The 20,912-nt window shown below is 31.9% G+C and overlaps 1 protein-coding gene across 4 annotated transcripts in view; it reads right to left on the bottom strand.

Annotated features, from left to right (window-relative positions):
- Positions 1–2,084: 2,084 nt before the first annotated feature.
- Positions 2,085–20,912, bottom strand: part of LOC143179147 (calcium uptake protein 3, mitochondrial-like) — a 97,952-nt gene continuing 79,124 nt past the window's right edge. For 2 of the 4 annotated variants that reach the window (XM_076378214.1, XM_076378244.1), the window contains 9 exons: positions 18,937–18,984; positions 18,759–18,841; positions 14,739–14,801; positions 13,985–14,086; positions 7,830–7,958; positions 6,912–7,135; positions 4,515–4,672; positions 4,266–4,423; positions 2,085–3,424 (listed from right to left, as the gene is read on the bottom strand). In XM_076378214.1, coding sequence (XP_076234329.1) covers positions 3,356–3,424; positions 4,266–4,423; positions 4,515–4,672; positions 6,912–7,135; positions 7,830–7,958; positions 13,985–14,086; positions 14,739–14,801; positions 18,759–18,841; positions 18,937–18,984 — 1,034 coding nt within the window. In that variant the 3' untranslated portion in view covers positions 2,085–3,355. The remainder of the gene's footprint in view (positions 3,425–4,265; positions 4,424–4,514; positions 4,673–6,911; positions 7,136–7,829; positions 7,959–13,984; positions 14,087–14,738; positions 14,802–18,758; positions 18,842–18,936; positions 18,985–20,912) is intronic. The other 2 variants (XM_076378223.1, XM_076378234.1) reach the window with 2 other exon arrangements.

The following is a 20,912-nucleotide window of genomic DNA, read 5'->3' as shown; positions in this document are numbered from 1 at the left end:
ATACGTATATACGTATCGTGCTGTTTTTTAAATATATAAAAAGTAGTTTTCTTAAGTTGTACACTGTTCAGGTCTATGTTATGTGATCACCTTAGCGAAATACGTATCGTCACTTTTCTTATACAAACATGATTTTTTTTTTTAGTAAATATGTGCAAAATTTTCTTTTTGAATACTGTTGTAGGCATATCCAGGAATACATTCTAAGTAAAATAAACGTCTAGGCATGTGCAGTATTTTTTTTATTACGAATGAAGGTTGGACAAAGTGATTTTTCTTCATAAATTCGTATATTTCGAGCTGTACATATGATGATATGCGATAATAAGAATAATAATAACGCAACTAACTTTTTAATCAATCACAGAAGTACCATTTTCAATATTAAAAGGTGTTGCAAACGATAAAAAGTAAGCATAATCTTAACATTACGACATTATGTTCCAAACAATCTAAATCAATGAAAATTAAAATGAAGCTGTGATTTAGTATTTTTATAATTATTTTTTCCTGCTAATTTTTAGTGTTCCTTGTACTTTGAAGTATAGTCTAATGATATAGTAATTCATTTGAACCATATTCATTACTCGAAAAATTGGGTTTTGGCCAGCTTTTTCGCGTTTTAGCCTACTGTGCCACGTGTTCTATTATAGTCTATGTATAGATTGGTTTTAATTGTTAATAAAAAATACGCATGGTGGTTTCTAAAACCATTCTCCTTAGTTGCACATAAGTAATTTTCGATATAATAATTACTTCTTACATAATGTTAAAAGAAATACTGATTTTTTCATAGTTTTTTGATATTTTTTGTCGAAGTTCTATCATTTTATAACAATTTTTCTTTTTTTCAGATCTATACGTGCAACTGAAGCTACAAACTTATAATTCAAGAAAATGTAGTTTCTCTTTTAAGGCATGGTGAAAAGTTACGTATCCGCAAGTTTTCAACAGATTTTTGGAGAGTTCTCACATTGGTTCTTACTATGACTACAATTATTAATATTTTTGTGCACAATTTTTAAAAGAAGTAGCTCAAGAAATGTATTTTATGAAAGCATTGAAGACATTTGAGAAAAAACTCTAAATTTAGCCGAAAAAATTCTTGCAAATAGTCTTCATGTTTAGCGTCATATTTTTTCTATAAAATGTGCAAGACAAGAGGAATGTTCGTAATGGCGATTTTAACTGATAAAAGTATATTTAAAAACTGTAATTCTTTAAAACGATCTTACCAATATATTAAACAAAGAGTGCAAATTATAAACTTACTTGAAATTTCTATTTCCAAACAACGCTTATTACATTGGGACTAGGAAGAATTTTTGTGAAATTCGTGTTTCCAACGAAGTTCGTTTGATGTCAGATTGTGGGGACAAGTAATAAGAATCTCCCTTTCCGTCGACTCAATTTATGAAACCACTAGACAGCAATCACTGTGATGAGTGATAACAAACAATTACCAAGCGTAGTATGCAGTAGAAGAAGAGAATTGGACCATTTGTAGAGTGCATGTGGGATGAGTGGTATTTTTATAACTTAAGAGTAAAAATGCCGCTTGATTGTCTCTATGACTGATTACTGTGTCTATGATGCATTCAAGTTACAATTATTTGTACATTTAGTATATACTATCTGCAATTACAGTAATAACTTTAAATACTCTGAACATGGAAGAATTGTATTTTTATCATGAAATGTAATTTTTGTTATACTCTATATTTTTTAAGTATAGTTGAATCGAGAAAATAATAAATATAATTGCAATAATCGTATTTACATTACATTACAGCGTATGGTTATTCAAAGTCAACATAAATGAGATTAAAATATTAGACAAAGCTGATATTGAAATTTGTATTGAATAAGTAGGTTTGAAATATACGGGGTATGTATTTAGTAATAGGGGATACAACTTGTAAGAGGTAATTCTACATGACAAAACAAGACCAAGGTCAAGAATGGCAAATATATACCATAAATAATTAAAATATATACAATATAAGGTTTGAAATTGATACCATGATCATCGAAATTCTGTAAGTGAATGTGAAGTTCACTTGACTTATAAACAGGAGGTATTAAGTCAATGACTCGATGTACTTTTTCAACTTTTATTTCGAATATTTTTAGGATTTTACTTATATTTTACAAACTCATTACTTATATTTCATTTATATTCGATAAAATTTATTTAGGATTAATGGCTCAGTTTCCTGAACAAGAGATTTTTTATATAACGTTCTACAGATTCTGCGTGCATGATTATTTTCTTATTGGACAACTTTAAGCTTCAAATCGTAAATATATTACGTCCACGAGATTTGTGGAGGGAGGTTTGCATCTTCACCGGCGCTCTCTATAAATTATATTAGCAAATTTATCAAGATTTTCAAATTGACAGTTAATAAAATATAACCGAACTTCATCTTTTAAAACAGAAATGAACTTTGAACTTTGACTGTACAATTTCAAATCTTTGTGCACAATATTTTGTGAACATTTTCAATGATATAGTCATATATACATAGATACTGTTTTGATTTAATTGTTTTAATAAATTAATTCTTTATTAGAAAAAGTTCTTTGGTTTACATTTATTACGTCAAATTTATTTGGAACTAATAATGTTATCATAAACTTTCATTGAAGGAGTTCTATAAAGATAATTTGTATTCTTTGCGTAGCATAAGAAAGTAATTCTTTCCATTTCATTAACCTTCGAAAATTTTGCATTCTCTTCGCCTTTCGCATTCGTCTGCTAGTGGATTTTCGGTGATTCACCGCTTGTTTGTAAATTCTTCAACGCATTTATATTGGAAGATATGGAATATTTTCCCTTTTTCCATCCATTATTTATTCTAGAATCTCAAGTGCGAAGGTAATTCTATTTTTAATTACAATAAAATAATTGCATAAATTAAACGTGTTCATAGTACTGTATTATTAATTTAAAACCGTAAAAACATATTATATATATAACATTTAGTGAATACTTATTTTCACATTAATAAAATATGTAATAAATTTAATTCATATTTAACAGAACGATAAGATACTCGCTATTGATGTCTACTGTATGTACTTAACAAGACTAGCATACGGCAAGTAACGCGAAGTATTATACAACATAACAAGCGTGTGCACATAGAAGTGTAAGAAAACGAGTAAATATTAGGGACAAAGAGTTAGAGAAATCTGTTATACAACGGTAATTGCTACTATCACAAAATAGTCAGTGTACTCCGACTAGGATTTAACAATGGACTAGGACTTCGTTGACACTCTGGTTCTTTCAATGCTTTGTACTTGTATCACCAAGTTTCTTCATTGTTTTTTATAGGTTTCTTTTCATTTAACACGATTTCATCTCTTGTTTCACGCAGTAAGTAAATGCTTGCCAACCTTCGCGTCGTTGTTGTGACTGCAAAATACAAATAAATTTAGATATGATTAATAACTATTAAAATTAATTATAAAAATAATGATATGTCATGACAACGAGTTATCTTAATAGTTATTTTATGAAAGTGGACATTTACTACAGAGAATTACAACTTTATTGATAGTCAGAAATCATTTTTGTGTTTACTTATTGGCTCATTCAACGGGAAATTGGACACTTTTTGGAATACCATCTTGGATTTTGTTCAAATTTGAATATGTTGTAGTCTTTAGTGATATTTAAATTTATATCGAAGGATTCTTCAAGATTCTGAAAATTGTTGATTTTACAGCTACTCAAAGTGTAGTGTTCAGATTCTTTCAAAAAATTATAACTCTTGAACCACTAAGCGCACGAGAATATGCTTCTGAGTAGTTATAGTGAATATATAAGAATACTAAAAAAAATTGTTTCAGTTTAGTAAAAGTTTTCAAAATCTTGAAAAATCCTTCGACATACATTTAAATATTACTAAAGACTACAACATATTCAAATTTGAACAAAATCCAAGATGGTACTCCAAAAAGTGTCCGATTTCATGTGGAATGACTCCTCTATGTGTTAGTCTGCGTGTAACAAAATTATAAGAATTAAATTATATATTTGTGCAATGTATTACGTAATATTTGAGTATCTTATTTTTTATCTCAGTTTTGAACTAACAATAGCATAACTATTAAATAGGAATGTAGTACAATTACTTTCTCTTTACGACTGAAAGTTGAACATGACTGTTCAGAAAGTTAAACATTTCGGTTTAACTTATTGAGCTGTGTTAAAGTTTTTCTTTTGTAAATTTATTAAATTTCTTAACCAATACCTTGAAACCTCTATGAAGACGATCTTTCATTATTGCAATAAACTCTTTATAAGATAATTGACCATCACCATCCTCGTCAAACAAAGCGAACACCGTATCGATCATATGAGTTGAGAGAATGTTTCCTGTGCATATTTTTACAGCACGTTGAAATTCATCTGAGAAGAGGTAGAAATTATTATTTAGAATTGACTTTTACATTTCGTAAAGACATAATAAGCTTATTATTTAAAATACAGCTTCTCAAACCTTTGGATATTGGATGATCGGCAAGTGTGTACATCCGCATAGCAATTGAAAAGTCGTCGAGATTATTTAAGAACTGGTAGAATCGCCGAAATTCTTCGAACGTAATTCCGATCTGAAGTTCTGAATTGTGCAGCATCCTATCTAAATACTTGTCGTATCTATAAAAGAAACATGTATTTATAAATTCTTCCATTTGTGTATCGTTTACTCATTTTTTACAATTTACGAAGTAAAATCTTGCACATACGTGTGTCACGAGAAACAATTTAACTAAAAGATTAATATTTCTTATCATAATGCATTGATATATTATAAATGTGTGAAATATTAAATCGCAAGTTAAATTTGCCTGTTTTTGTTAAAAGCTATTTAGCAAATTTCTACTAGAGATAATATATAGGGGAGTTTCACTAGGACGGCACCTAAAACTGGACATTAGCTACGTCTTTAAAAAATGAAACGTGACGAAGCGGCCAAACTGTAAATGTGATAGAAGACAATCTCCTCTTTACTTTTGCAATTTGGTTGCTTTGTCGCGTTTCATTTCTTAATGATAGGTATAGCTAATGTCCGGTATTAGGTACCGTTCGAGGTTAGGGGAACTCCCCATAAAGCTCTAAATAAGCAGGATATCAATAGCACTATCAAATTAGAAGAGTTGATGACTGTAGAATATTCAAGCTCCAGGATATTAGGGTAATTCCGAGAGAGATGGCTCTGTGAGTGAGATGATAAATCGATTTTATATTTTATTGTCATGTTCGAATTCACGCTATTTATTGTAATCTTAGTTAATTATATTGATTACAAACCATAACAATCCTTCGTTTTGTCTGTTCAAAAATTAACAAATTAGGTAAGTTATTTGTAGTACAATAATTAACTACTCTCGAAAATTGTCTGCATATTCTGTAAGTTTCAATTTACTAACGTTTTACTAAAAAAACAATGGCTTTTTCTGAATGCAGTACGTTAATACAGTGTTTAGAGATTATGTTTCAATTGTTACGATGAGATAGTGTTGATATTATTATGCAATGAACAAATAAGTCATCTAGCCTGTGCTATTGGGATAGATGGCTCACTTTTTTAGAGGATAGTTGACCCACTGTAGAAATGTGCATAATGACTAGTAAGTGTTATTGTTTTATAATAATTAGTAAATGTTTGTTCTCTTATTGTTAGAGTAACATAGGGAACCAATACCTATCTTAAGGCAAATTTAGACTTTTCATTTTGGGTGATCATCGCGAATGATTCATCCATAATGAAAAGTGTAAAGATCATTTACATTTGCATTTTATCCAAAGTGATCATTGAAAGTAAACAGCGAAAGAAGTAGATCCTTGCACTGTTTTTGGTGAAACAAACGGATGATTCATCCATAGTGAAGCTGCACTAATATTTCTAATAATTTGCGATATCCTTTTACGAAGAATGAAGTTATTAATTCAGTTCTAACAGTCAATATTTCACTTGACGGCACATTAAAAATTAATGAAGTGAATTCAACTACTGAACTGGTGTAAATACTCCAGCTTTCGTCTTTCATTTTCAATGTGGACGAATTGTCTGCGATGATCGCTCGAAGTGAAAAATCTAAATTCGTTTTTACCCAGTTGTTCAGATATAGTTAGTAAAATGACTGACACACCAAACATGTTACTCGATGGAATTAATCTAATTCTCAGTACATCGGATCTTCAGCAAAGTAGAAAACTCAAAAAATAAAATGCTCTAATTTTGATACTTTTTGACAATATAAAAAATACAGGAAATAATAAAGAAAAAAAAATACGAACAACATAAAGCGGCAAAAGCATTAAAATGCGCTACACGTTTTTCCATGCGTGACGCTATGGAAGAGTCATCTTCAGATGAAAATTTTTTAGATTTTTGAACTTTGAAGTTTGATGAAAAAGACAATACCAAATGCGTGTGATATGTTGACCAATACTGTTGCACTACAAAAGAAGATCTCTCAATTCAAAGCTTAAAATATAAAAAATGGTTCCATGAAGGGCGTTTCAAGTTTTGAAACTTCTGCAATCTTCGTGGAAAAATTCTGTCTAAACGGAAAAAATAATTGTTCTTTTTATCATTTCCAAACTATGTATTTTCTATTTGAGTCACCTCACACGGACTGTCCGAGTGAGATGATCTTTTGTATATGTTGCAACTTCTTTTTTTTCTTAAATCAAAGATTATTTTTTATTTATTCATACATATTTTAATTCTACATGTATTTTTCTTTAGAAATATATTTTTGCATGTGCGATGATAATTGTATTTATTATATAGTGGCATACTAGAGAAAAATGGGCCATCTCAACCGAAATTATTTTATATCTCGTGAAATTAATTTGTTAACTATGGAAGAGTGTGTATTGTACTTACTTGTCAGTATCGAGATAAGTATATCGTAGCAATATTCTAGCAAAATCCAATTCAGAAATGGTGTCACGTCCTTTACTAAATTCATGGAATTCGAGCTCTAGAACTTCTTGCTGCAAATCTTCCATGAAGCCTCTAAAATCTTCGTATTTTAATTCGTTGGTGCCATCTTTCCCGAAAAAGTGTATCATTAGAGTTGTGTCAACAGCGTGACGTCTTTGCAAACCCTACAAAAAATACGTACAACATGTTATTTAGTATGTATTTAGTACGTATGTTTACATATTTCTACAATAATAATTTTGACTGGATCGCAAACGTAGAATGCCAATAACAGGTTAATATGCACGTAATAAATTACGTAAATAAATATAAGAGTGAGGTAACACGAATGGGACTTTGTAATTATCTCAACATAACATATAACAATAAGATATTTGCTATATCCTTTCCTTAACATAGCGACTAAACAAATGAAATTTCAAGTTAAACTACTAATACATGGACTATAAAACAGGTAATAGTTTTAAATGTTTCCTTGTTAGTCTACCAACTTATACACATATATATGTAATTCCCACATGAATGTAAATAATCGATGTCTATTAAATATGAGATAGCTTATAGTCATTTTGCATTTAAAAGTTGAATAACTTTTTTCTTTTAATCGTTAGAAAATTGAATTTTTTATAGCTTAAACACAAAAAATGTGTATGATGTATTTTGTTTTTATTTTTTTACTTGGCAAGCAGAGGACTCTTCGTCAATATTTTTTAGAACCAGGATACCAAAGTGTTAAATATTAGATATGGTAGAAAAGACAGTAGGTATAGTTGATTATAATAGAATTTTCGTTAAATACTGATTTGGAAGTATAATATGCATTTTTAAAAGGAAGAAACAAACAATTTTGCATTATACCTGATCATCGTCTATATATTGAACTTGAATTTCTTCAGGAGTAGTCTGCCTCTCAGTTAAAAGCTCCAATTTTTCTTTGGTTTCAGTACCATGACGGCCTCTCCAAGCGTGACTAAAAATCTTCTCCATCTGCACGGAATAGTGGGAAAAACATTTATTAAATTTTCCTGACCTTTCAATTCTTAATGAAACCTTTATAAAAAGACATACAGGTGGATTTGCATAATAGACAGGCAAAATGGCAGCAATGATTTCAGCATCCAGTACTAATGTGTCTGAAATAAGTAGCAAGAGAGTTAGCGTAGCAATGATTAACATAAAAGCACACATATCAATTTTCGTAATGAGAGTTGATAAATGATAATATACGTACTCTGCATTACAACTTTACATGCCATAAACTCGCAAGATCTATTTTTAACTTTTTACAGTTAAATCAGTTTAGCTATTGCATGGAATAAAATGTTTTACTTACCGAATATATACTGGCATCATAACATTATTACTAATAACTTCCTAAACATTTTTTCATTATTTTTTAAATTACGTTGAACGTTATTATTATGTATACTGACAGGGAATGTTCTAAATCTGTACACGCAGATTTTTGTCCACCTTTGTAGATTTTCAAAGTGCTCAAAAATATTGATACATATCTTTTTATCAGCAGTCGTCCATGTCGACGAAATAAAAACAATCCTCAAAATTGGGAGCTGAAAACATATTTCCTCGAATATTTTATGAACTATCAGACGTAAGAAAGAAATTGTGTTAAGTTGTATTTTCGAAGCGCGAATTGACTCTCATGAATATGGAAAACATTTTTTAAACAACATATTATACAATGTTATAACTTTATATCCATAAACTATGGTCCAAAATATGTACGTAGGGGAGAGTGGAAACAAAAGTAACATTTTTTACATTTGGCCTAGCTGCTAATTTTAGCTGCCAAACCTTGTATTGATATAAAAACAAAACGAATGCCTTAAGCAAATATGTTTCTTGGTCTATTATTTGACCCACATTTTACCTTCATGTGATAAGTAGCTGTTACGAGCCAAGAGTGAGTAGAGTTCGGCTGCGTTGCCGAGAATTGTTTTTTTCTAGTAGAGGCTGTTAACAGATAGACTCGTCTCTTAAACACGGGGATACTGCAGAGGATCGGATGGTGTGAACAGTTCGTGTATGCTTAACACGAGGAATCCCAGGATCGGATACAATCATAGATAAGCCCGTATATTACTACATATACAGGGCTGCCGTATAAGGAAAGAGTTTCGAGGATAGGTCCGTGTTTGACACACAGGGGTACGTCTGAGGAGTTTCGAAGCGTGGATAGGCGCGTGTCAGAAACACGGTGGTACCACTAAAGAAAATCTCGAGGATATGCCTGTGTATTAAACACAGGGCTACCTCTGAGACTGTTAATAAAGGCACGTAACTTACGTTTTAACCAACACACTTTGTTATAATGGGATTTAGATGCTGACTCGTCGGTTTAAATAAACTAATCGTAATTCAAATTTACAATTTAGTAACTATATTGTTACACAAATAATAGGACTTTTACAATTGGTAGTTGTATGAAATTGTCGCGCAGCTAAGCCACTCTCAGTTTTGACACACCGAAGAATGAAGGGGTCTCAGAGTAAAATAATGCCTAACGGTAGCTAATACGTACTGTATGGTTTTTCTATTTGATCTGTAAGGAACTTAAATCTGAACTTGCTTATGACGAGAAACGGCATAACGTGCTAGTGCTCCTCGAAAACTGAGCCCACGGAGCCTTACCTCCAGTTCTTTATATACTCAAAATTTGGCTATTAAAAATGGTGGGGATATAGGCGTTACCTAACGTCTTCGTTAAGATTCTCCGAAAAACTGTTATACAGGGTGTCCCAAAACTATGGGACAAGCCGAGATATGCATATTCTTCATGCAAATAGAAATTGAAAAGTCCTGTACCGTTTTGCAATCTGGAGCTTCATCTTCGAGATATCGGTGATTGAAATTCAGGTATTGGACTTCCGGGGCGCGCTGTTCAAATCCCAGTCAGCCGAACGTGTGACCAGACACACGCGAGTTCGAACGCGAGAAGCACGCGTCGGTGAACATACACACGCGTATACTGCTGATATTACAGATGTTAATGCATTTCCATGGTATGAACTGAACAGTTACTTAACTTTTTCACTAATTGTAAGTCATAATTCACCTAATGCAAGCATCATATCGTAGTACTCTTCGTTGGAGAACATTGTTTAACGTTCGAGTTTTTAATTCGACGTAAGTTCAAAACACTAATCTTAGTACACTACAACTTAGAAAATAACGCACTAAAACCTACACAATGACACACACTAAAATCCACACACTACTTTAAACTAAAGTCTAAACAATAATTAAGGGTAAAAACTAGATAATAACTAAGCTAATAGTTAGTTGGACACCAATAATGTCTGTCCTCAGAAATCTTTTTACGATGCTCTCGGTTTCGCTCAAAGAATGATTCTGACTGTTAGAATCCGCATGTTAACAGATCAAGTCGAGGGGATACCTCGAAAAAACATTATTGGTTCCTTTAACACTTAAGAAAGCTGGAAAATGAACGAAGATTGGTTGAGAAACTTGAAAAGAGCAGGCAGAGAAATGGTAAAAATACAGCATAGAAAGTATTAGCTGTTTGTGTGGAAAATTTACGACGGTGCCAAGTGTCTTGGTTCATAGAATCTAAGAAGGGTACGAGCGAGGTAAAGACCCACTTGTCTCACGACATGCAGTTATTTCTTCTCGAGGAGTGTCTGGAAAATATCAGCTTGCTTCATTTGGAAAAGCACCCCAAAAGGACACCTTTTAAGAGTTCAGACGTCTTCGTTCTGAACAATAAGCTATTTTTTTTTAATCTGTACGTTACTTCGGCTAGTACACGTGGTGACCAGATTCTTATGTTACCCCTGTCCACTGCCGAGGGACAATAGGCGCGTGTACAGTCGGCAGCCAGATACAGCGATTTCGGTAAAACAGCAGGATATCGGTTCTTCACACTTCTACAGCCAGCCAGGACGTACTTGGAGTTTTTACAAAATGAGCTGCCTTTGCTCTTGGAACATTTATTATGACTTACAATTAGTGAAAAAGTTAAGTAACTGTTCAGTTCATACCATGGAAGTGCATTAACATCTGTAACATCAGCAGTATACGCGTGTGTATGTTCACCGACGCGTGCTTCTCGCGTTCGAACTCGCGTGTGTCTGGTCACACGTTCGGCTGACTGGGATTTGAACAGCGCGCCCCGGAAGTCCAATACCTGAATTTCAATCACCGATATCTCGAAGATGAAGCTCCAGATTGCAAAACGGTACAGGACTTTTCGATTTCTATTTGCATGAAAAATATGCATGTCTCGGCTTGTCCCATAGTTTTGGGACACCCTGTATAAAGCAGATGCACACGAAGGGTCCTTATCTATGCGTCCAGTGTATTTCAGCTCTCAAAAAGAATGAAAAAGGTTACGTAGGCGACGCATACGTAACATAATCGAAGAGCTATGGCAATTTTCTGCAGTTACTGTTATCATTACTTTCGTGGTGGAGGATGGGGATGAAAGTAATGTATATCTAGACATTGGATCAACTTGTCTCTCGGACAGCTTTTACTCAAGGGCTTTAAACAAACTAGACGTATGTATACATATAGTCACTGCCACCTGAGAGATTCTTATTCTATATGCTATTTCGTTTGCTTTGTTTCTTCATTATTTTCTTGTCAATATGTATGTACACATTGAACTTTCATATGGACAAAAAAAGTAACATGTTACTTTCACTCCATCTACGTTTTTCAAAATAAAAATGTTATATCCTATAAACTACAAAAGACTTACTAAAAACAAATACAAGAACTTATAAAGATATTATCTAAGATTGCTCTGGCAAATGGTTGGCTCAATAAGTATATGAATGCTAACGACAACAAAAAAAGCGAACTTATCTGGATGATCTAAATACATAAATTCACCTAGATCACTTGCGATTCGTGTTACTGCTAAACTCCGATTGATGAAATAAAAGACATATTATTATACAGATGTAATTGCGTGCAAGAAATTGTCTAGATATGCTTGTGAAAAAGAGGGCGAGGCTTGTTACGTTCACGACGATGTTACTTTGATCCCACCCTCCCTTACATATGTTTTTTATTTTTGTCATTAAAATAACAATTTATTATACAGAATGCTTGACTACAAACGAGGAAAAATTTATAAAGCGATTCTGGACATCAAAATAAAACAAAAGTCAATAATAATGAAATTGCAATTCAGTCTGCTTTTCTAAATTATAAGTGTTTCAAAAAATGGTAAAAGCTGTCTGAAACTAGAAAACTGAATGACACTATATCAGAGCGAAGCTAGATACTCAGGTACTTTACTCTCAATCTTTACAAAATGGAATCTTCGAAGGCACATTAAAGGAAACAGTTGTACAGTTGTCCTATATTTTGAGTCATGATGGTATGTTTCATCACTTATGCCTTGGCTATCTGCTGTGTGAATAAAGTTGGCGTAGGAGATACTAATTACCTACTTGATTTTTTGGTGGAAAAAATTCGGAAAAATATGTTACTGTTTATGTTATATTATTTAGGGAAAAACATTTATTATGAATTCTTCCTGGATTGAATCTTTTTTCCAAAATATGAATTTCAAACAGAATTTCTTTCTCAGGCTTAATAGTTTTTGAAATACATATTAGAGAAAATATTTTGTTGACCCTCACTCGACAGATTGTTTTCAGTACTTCAACATGGACAATTGCTGCTAAAAGAAAATATGTATCAATATTTTTGGTCACTTTAAAATTTCGGCAAAGGTTAATCGAAATCTGTACGCGTGCCTATTATATTACAAATAAAATAATGCATAAAATTTCCTTTCAATTTATCTACCAGTTACAGTAAAATTTGTTAACCGTATACGTATGTGAATATTGAATTTGAATTTAAATATTCATTATATGTTATAGTCCAGTATTTGACAATTTATTTAAATTCTCAAGATATCAAGTATTCCTAGTAGGTAATTAAACAAATTTGAATGCGTTATATCTGTGAGTATGTGTGATTGGTTTCATTGAATATGTAAGAGTATGGGGTGGAGGGGGGATAATTATGCTTAATTTACAAGATGTCTCATTTGAAGTTTCGAACTCAATTATCTCCTATTTCGAAAGGGGCATCTTGTAATCGTCACAAATTTTTCCTAGGTAAACGTGCTTCCGAGAACTGTATTTTTTTTATGTAAGCGAATAGTGTATTTCAGGGTGAATTTATCGACTTATAATACTTTGATCTTTGAAGGTTGCTCAAGGTCATTTAATGCAGTTAAAGTTTACCTTTATTGTACACACAGAAATTGCTTGTCATCCGATGTATTCAAAAGGATGACCTCCGACATCAATACCTCCTTTGAAACAGGGTAAGTTTCATTTAAAACATTTTTTTAAACGAATGATGGTTTAGGAAATAATTGAGTGCGAAACTTCAAATAGGACACCCTGTGTACTTTAATGGGAGAAGGATATTACTAGTTCGCCTCCTTCCTTCTCCCACTATAGCAGGCAATGAAATGTTTTTTCTTTCACAACTCTTTTAATTCGTAATCACTTTAACATCCATCAGAAATGCATGCGGTGTTTAAAATATTATAACTGCTTAGCATCAATTGTACTACAATTATTAATTTCTTCATCAATGTCTTCATCAGTTAATCATACACGATTTATTAAGGGTACAACACGATTTCAATTATTCCGATTTGCAGTTACATAATTCGATTTTACATTTCTGCAAAAATGTCTATAAGTTGTTTTTAAGAGTTTTCCTCTATCTTTCTTTGCACTGTACTTTTTAAGACATAATACAAAAACGGAAAATTTGAATTTCTACAATTTGGAGTCTAAATCTTTGGCATGAAGTTAACAAGATTGCCATTCCAAAATTCTTCTATACGGTCACTCTTTTATAGTAGAAGATGTAACATCAAATCGCAGTAATTGAAATCTTACTTCAAAGTCATTATGTATTCGAAAATCCACTTCTGTTAAAAAGGGGAAAATTCAAACAGTGTTGACATGTTTTCGCATAAAACCACTTACGTAAGAGTTTGAGACAATCTCTGTTTTCATATTTTCTGCTTGACTGTTACGAAATTTCGGTTTAGGAATGAAGTCCGTGTACGGAGGAATTATGCGACTCAACTAGTATATGAAAATAAAAACAGTAAATATTAATAATCTTGGTTCTAAATGATAAAATGGAACAAGAAACTCAAACTAATGTAATACACAAGGACAAGCTTCGATAATGTTCAAAAGGGTAAAGTAAGAAGAGTGCAAATGAAAGTACGAAAAAACAACACATTAAAAAACATTTTAAGCATAAAAAAAAATAAAAAGAATACAATAATAGCAATAAGTTACTTTTTTATTTAGTGAGCTTGCTTTTAAATAAAATGGAGGAAAGCAATAGCAAAATGACTGTGGGAGTATTTATAAAACTTTAAATAAAGTTTTACCTAGTAGTCTTAATAGGAATTTAATTATTATTACTTATCTGATTTAGTTAAAGGTATGTCTTGTACAAATAAGCATGAAAACAAAAGTTTAGTTTAATTTAAAAAAAAAAAAACTCTACTGTTAGTAAGTAGAAAATGTTCTAAACGCAATTGTTAGATATCGTAAAAATTAAATGAAATTAAATTGTACTATTAAGTAACGTCGTTAGATAGCTATAGACACAGCCGTCATGGGCTGATTATAGTATTGCAAGCGAGTAAGATGAATCGCACGGTAGTAGTCAAGACTATGCGCGAATGTCGATTCATTTCTTGACGAATATGCTAAAACTCACTGCACGTTTCGTTTCTTCGTCGAGGTGTCGTCTCTTCAGATTGCCACCGAGTAGTCGTCGAATCTGGGAAAATTACAAATATATGCATGCAATTTGAGGCATTCTACTCTCTTTCGACAAACCTGTCTCTTTTTCTCGTTTCCTGATAAATGCTCCTTTTCGTTCTTGAATTGACGATTTATCCTTGTAGGTAGTGAAACAATTGATTGAAAATTACGATATTTTCGTTTCCCACATTTATGAACTACAAATACCCCTTTCTTATTTAACATTTAGCTGATATCAACTCTTTGCAGTTTGATTTTTCACTTTTCTGTTATTACGAGGGTCATTCAATAAGTAAAGGGACAAACGACTGCTCCATTAATATATGGTTCCTCACCTGAATATTATAATTTATCCATTTTTCAATAAAATTAACTGCTACAATAATGCACTTACCCTATTACTCTACTAGCTTTTTGTGGCATTAGCAAAGAATTGTTTATATTATTGTCTGATTCAGTTTTGCATATTTGTCTTCATCTCTTTACTTCTCCAAAACTTGAATTCACTTAATGACTTTATGACGGGATCAAACAAAAATAAATCTGACGAAACCAGATTTGAACTACATCATTTAGTGACTACAATAACGACATAATTAAAAAAATGACTGTTTCTGAGTTATTAGTGTGGAAAACGGGATCTTGTGTGAGATGGAGTTATTGTCTTATTTCTCGAAAAATCATGATTTTTGAGATATGGCAGATGTGGTAAAATCTTCCAGCCTAATTTTTCGGTAGTTTCAAGTGTTAATTGTACTGTAAAAAGGATAAGAAGAAATAGCAATTCTTTTCTCTGTAAATCTCGTCATTTCTTTTCGTATCCTAGGCGACACATTATTTTCGAGCATTATATTATGTTACATTGCAACTTCTAATGATTTCTTTTATCGTAATTTACCTGTTGCCAAAATTAGTTCATAAATGCAAGTTTACAGCTGGAATTGACATCTCGATTGGTCATCCTGTATAATGTATATTAGTAACATTCGTTCGGTCACTTTTAAATTGATCCACGAGATGTAAAAATGTTTACAGATTATGTAACTTCTAATTATTTAAGTATCCTGAATTACATTTAAAATTACTAAACTGAATAACCTTAGATATAAATATAAATTCTTATAATAGAACACTCCTTCCAAAGTACACTTTTCGGAAGCATTTATCATTGTTAATTGACTGACACAGGTTATGCATACCGAAATAACTGCTAAACTGATATAAATTCTAAACAAATTACATGGATGCCCACTTATGGTTCTGAAAGTATCACATTTCTTATAGCAATATTCTTTAAACTACAGTTTTTACCTTTATTTACTGCATGGCCCTTGTATACACGATACAGCGTGTAAAACAATGCATCATTTTTGTTAGAGATATGAGAAAAATTTTACAAGTAATGTCAATATTACATAAACAGACTTTTCGTTTTACTGTGCGATGTTTATATGTATATTCAAATTGTTTTATTGTCTCAGTCGCCAACAATGCCCCGGTATTCAAACACTAATACTAATTTTATTTAATTTTAAGTTTAAAGTGTAATGTAATTAAAAACAAAACATATGTAGTATTCTCAGCCACAGGGATGTCATAACTCAAGTATTAAGAAATGTATTTGTAGATTGTTCATTTACTAGGACATTTGGCATCCCAAGGACTTGGACATTGCGACGTTTATCGTGTTATAATTTGACATAAAACTTATTTTTCTAATTTTTCATAACCATATTTATTTCTAATTTTACTTGGAATAGAATCATAACTCGTCTCATTGAGAGTTACTAGATACATCTTTATGTACAATATGTCCGGTTTAAATGTATAGGTGGTTATTTCCGTAAATATTAAAAGTGAGAAAAACTGTTTTAGACAAAAGTTGTATGGTATCAAAGGGGATATATTATGATGATAACAATTTGACCTTGCGATGACCTTGGAGAGCCCTGTGAAGGTCACATTTAAATTTTTAACTAACATAACTAACGTAACTAACATCGAAAGATTAGTGTTACTTGATGCACACAACCGAACAAGTTGCTTGATAGGGCTTGGTGTATTTCTATACGAAAAACTTAGTTGAACGGTTTTGTTTATTACAACGATTTCTATCCAGTCGCTGTACACGTAGACGCACGCACGTGCATACAACCTCCACGCGGTATCCATCGTGTAACGGCAATGCTGGCGACACGCGAACTTTGAAAGTTAATAACTCAGCAATGGCTTATGCAAAATATATATATAAGCAGTGTTTTGAAAACGTTTCCATATCCGCTACAAGCATACGCAATCAAAAATATAGGATTCTAATATAAAATTTAAATGTAACCTTCATAGAGCTCTCTAAGGTCATCCCAAGGTCAAATAGTATGTCCACTTTGATACCATAGAAGTTTTGTCTGAAACATTTTTTTTTCAGTTTTAATATTTACGGTAATAACCACCTGTTATTTAAACCAGACATATTGTATGTACAAACATATGTATTGGTAGAAGTATATCACTGATTGTGTAATTGCTGATAGGAATTATTTTGGAGGGTTCCTATGAAGTAATCTTTAAAGAAGAATTTCGTTTTAAAAAGATGCTTTTAGATACTGTGATTATTAGAACTCTTTTATGATATTTGTAATGGAATGTAAGAAGACCCACAATAGTATTTTGATCGATCGAAAATTGGTGATAAACAATATTTTTTTTCTCTTAAAAGACACTTTTATGTGGTCAACTACGATTTCCTAATTTAAACATAGAAAACATATAAAGTAAATGTATTAGATATATTTGAATGTTTCTTATTATCTACATTTTTTACAGTGTTTCGTGCTTTTTATAGTACCTACAGCTGAATATGAAATGAGTAGCATAAAACTGCAAAGAGTTGAAATCTTGGTCATGCATGCATTTGACGTACATGAAGATATTTAAAAAAGCTGATGCTCTTTTCGTGTAAGTGTATATATAAAATTAAATAATTTGAAAAACATGCTAACAATGAAGTTTCAAGCGGTATTATGGTCACACCTGCTAAAATAATTTATTTCCTGTCGATATGTAAATTATATCCTAAACTACAGTTGCTTAAAAACTTGGAAAATATGCTAGGTCCTTTTGTCTCAATAAAATATTTAAAAAAATGAATTTATATAAATATTCAGTACAGGGGAGGCGACTCGGATAACTTTTGACCTTGACATATGTCGTCAAGAACACTCTCCTGAGTAATCACGAATTGGTTTCAGCCGTCACTCGTTATTCCTTGAAAAGTTATTAAGTATTAAGCAGAGGTCATTTTCTAAACGATCATATTTACCAAAATGGTAGTTTAATTTTTGTAAGTGTTAAATACGATAAGTATTTATGGAGTATGGAGTTTTATCAAAGTCGGAGATTTAGACTTCGCGATATTCCCTTGTTAGAAATGAATTTCTTACGTCTTATATTATTTGCGCATGTAATCGATTATAAGTGATGAATTTGTATTGAGACAGTACTGAATTTGGTTTCACATAAGGACACGTTAGAGTCAGAGTTTTCTCGGGACGGTAGTGTAAAGAGGATGAGCGGATATCACGTATTAAAATACAATTAGTATTTACAAAAGGTAAAAATCATTTTAATATATATTGTACTGCTTTACTTGTGTAAATGAATAAATTCTGGTAAAAATATATCTGTTTAGTGTATATAACACATTTATTCAGTATTGTGTATTCCATTCCGTTATTTCACACGTTAATACTAAAAATAAGTGCCACATATATTACACACTTTTTGTTAATAATTTTTTAACGAACAGTGAACGACGCTTAAAACCTATTGAGGGCTACTGAGGAGAATGTTCTTGACAGTAAGTATTAAGTTCAAGGTCAAACGAGCTAGCTCTCATAATACTGAATAATTACTGAAAATTTTACTTGGAGAAGTGATAAAGAGTGAGTAGATGTGTGAAAAACAATTGCCTTACCACAAGAAATTCAGTCTTGTCCACGCGTTCGTTTCCATCAGTGTCGAACATGTTAAATGCAATGTGGAAACCAGTTTTTGGTTCTAAAAGAAAGTCCTTCGTTAATTTTTCATTATCGGGGAAGTAACAGTATGTTTACTCTATATGACAACTGAATAAATTGAAGGTAAATACTTACTGGTTAAAATGGACAAGAGAAATAGGTACTCCGTGTACGAAATAATTCCTAAAAGTAATACAAAATATTATTATTAGTACAGAAAAATGATTTCTGATATTTTTTTAACTAGAACCTATTTTTACAAAAATTGGCATAAATAGCAAAATCTGAAGCCCCGTATGTTTTGAATAAATTCGAAACTAGCAAAATGATGATTTAATTAAAAATGAATATTTAATCGTATGTTGATTCCAACTAATTATGTTTCATTCGCCTCGTTCTGGAGATTGCTAATGTAGTACTCCTTTCGTGGTCGTCAGTGGTCATTACGTTTAAAGTAAAATAAAACAAAACACTAACCGCTCGTGAATATTCGCTTCCTATGATGTGCTTTGATATTTTTTCGTAGTACGTTAGAGGTAACGTATAATTAGCAATTTCCTTTTTTCTTCTTCATCATGAATAAGTGTAAGGGAAACGACAGGAAAACTTTAGCGGAATTAAGCGCGCAGATGAAGGCGCCGCAGGATAGTATTAGTAAATTAGCAGAGAAAAGACAAAAAGTCGTGAGAAAGTGACAATAAAGAAATAAAGGTTAGAGATAAAAACAATAATTGGAATTCCGGAGCAGAACAGGAAATTATCTTACGAGATAGGCATCAGAAAAAGCCTTTTTAAATCGATCATAAATATACACGTTCGCAATACGTGCGTAAATAAACTCTGCAATGATACAGAGATTCACGAAATCATAAGTCATATTATAAAAATGGTCTCGCTCGTAAGATGGGATCATATGTCATTCAGATAACAAGACTTTGAATATATTGGCAGCCAATTTGTGTTTATTCATGTTACATGACGACAGATCATTTAAGTTGATCAAGTTGGACGTTTATACGCTCGTATGACGTATTAAACTTTATTGGTTTTTTTGAAGGTAATAATGAGAACCTGTCAGAAGGATCTACCGAAGTGGAGGTACAAAATGTTACGGAACAGGAGAGTCCGTTTACGATGAGTTCGCCGATACTCTAGGAGAGGATTCTTCTACCTTAAAATCTTTAAAGCTAAAAATTCATTCAATGATAGAGGAAGATTCAATGATCATGATTTAGTCAGATTCTGCTAATATTCAGTAATATGAGTGTTTAAAGTAAAGCAAAAATCTACAATTGACAGTTACGAAATCGAAACAGTTTTTAGGTAATTTAGAGATTGTTCTGAGCAAAATCATGATCAGAGCGCTCTCGATTGAACCTTTCTCTATCGAATGAGCCCTTTCCCAGCTTATAATCTCCTAATATGAAGACGAAAAGTGTATTCCTGTGGCGGTAGTGCTTTTTGCCAGGTTAGGGATAAAACAGAGTAAAAAAGTGATAAGTTTAGTTCGGCTGGTACACATCAGGCGGCGCCTAATCAGGAGGATTGTGATATCCAGATTTGGAATGCGAGTTACTGAGAATTTGCTCCTCCACTACAGATACTATCGTACAAGTTGCGTGTATTATTCACGTCTCACAAGGGTCATTCCACACGAAATCAGGCATGTTTTGGAGTAAGTTTTTGTAGATTGCTCAAATTTGAATGTTATTAATTTAACGATATTTAAACGTATACCAAAGGATTTTTCAAAATTTTGAAAATTGTCGATTTTACAGCTGTTTGAAGTTAAGTGCTACCTTTCTTTAAAAAAATTATAGCTATTGAATTAGTAAGCGGATGGAGATAAGTTCTACGGTGCTTATAGAGAAAACATTGAAGTTTGTAAAGAAAATTATTTCAATTAAACGAAATTGTTTTTTAACCATTTTTTTTGCAATTATTTTAAACAAAAGTTTAAAATAAAAAAAAAAGGTTTTTAAGATAGTGCGCGATTTTAAAAATCTGAAAAAAAGGAGAATATAGTTTCATCAAGGGGAAGTATCAAACTATATTCTCCTTTTTTTCAGATTTTTAAAATCGCGCACTATCTTAAGAACCTGCATTTGTTT

Source organism: Calliopsis andreniformis, chromosome 1 (genome assembly GCF_051401765.1).
Source record: "Calliopsis andreniformis isolate RMS-2024a chromosome 1, iyCalAndr_principal, whole genome shotgun sequence".
Taxonomy (NCBI): Eukaryota; Metazoa; Arthropoda; class Insecta; order Hymenoptera; family Andrenidae; genus Calliopsis; species Calliopsis andreniformis.
This window is presented reverse-complemented; position numbering and strand designations above follow the sequence as displayed.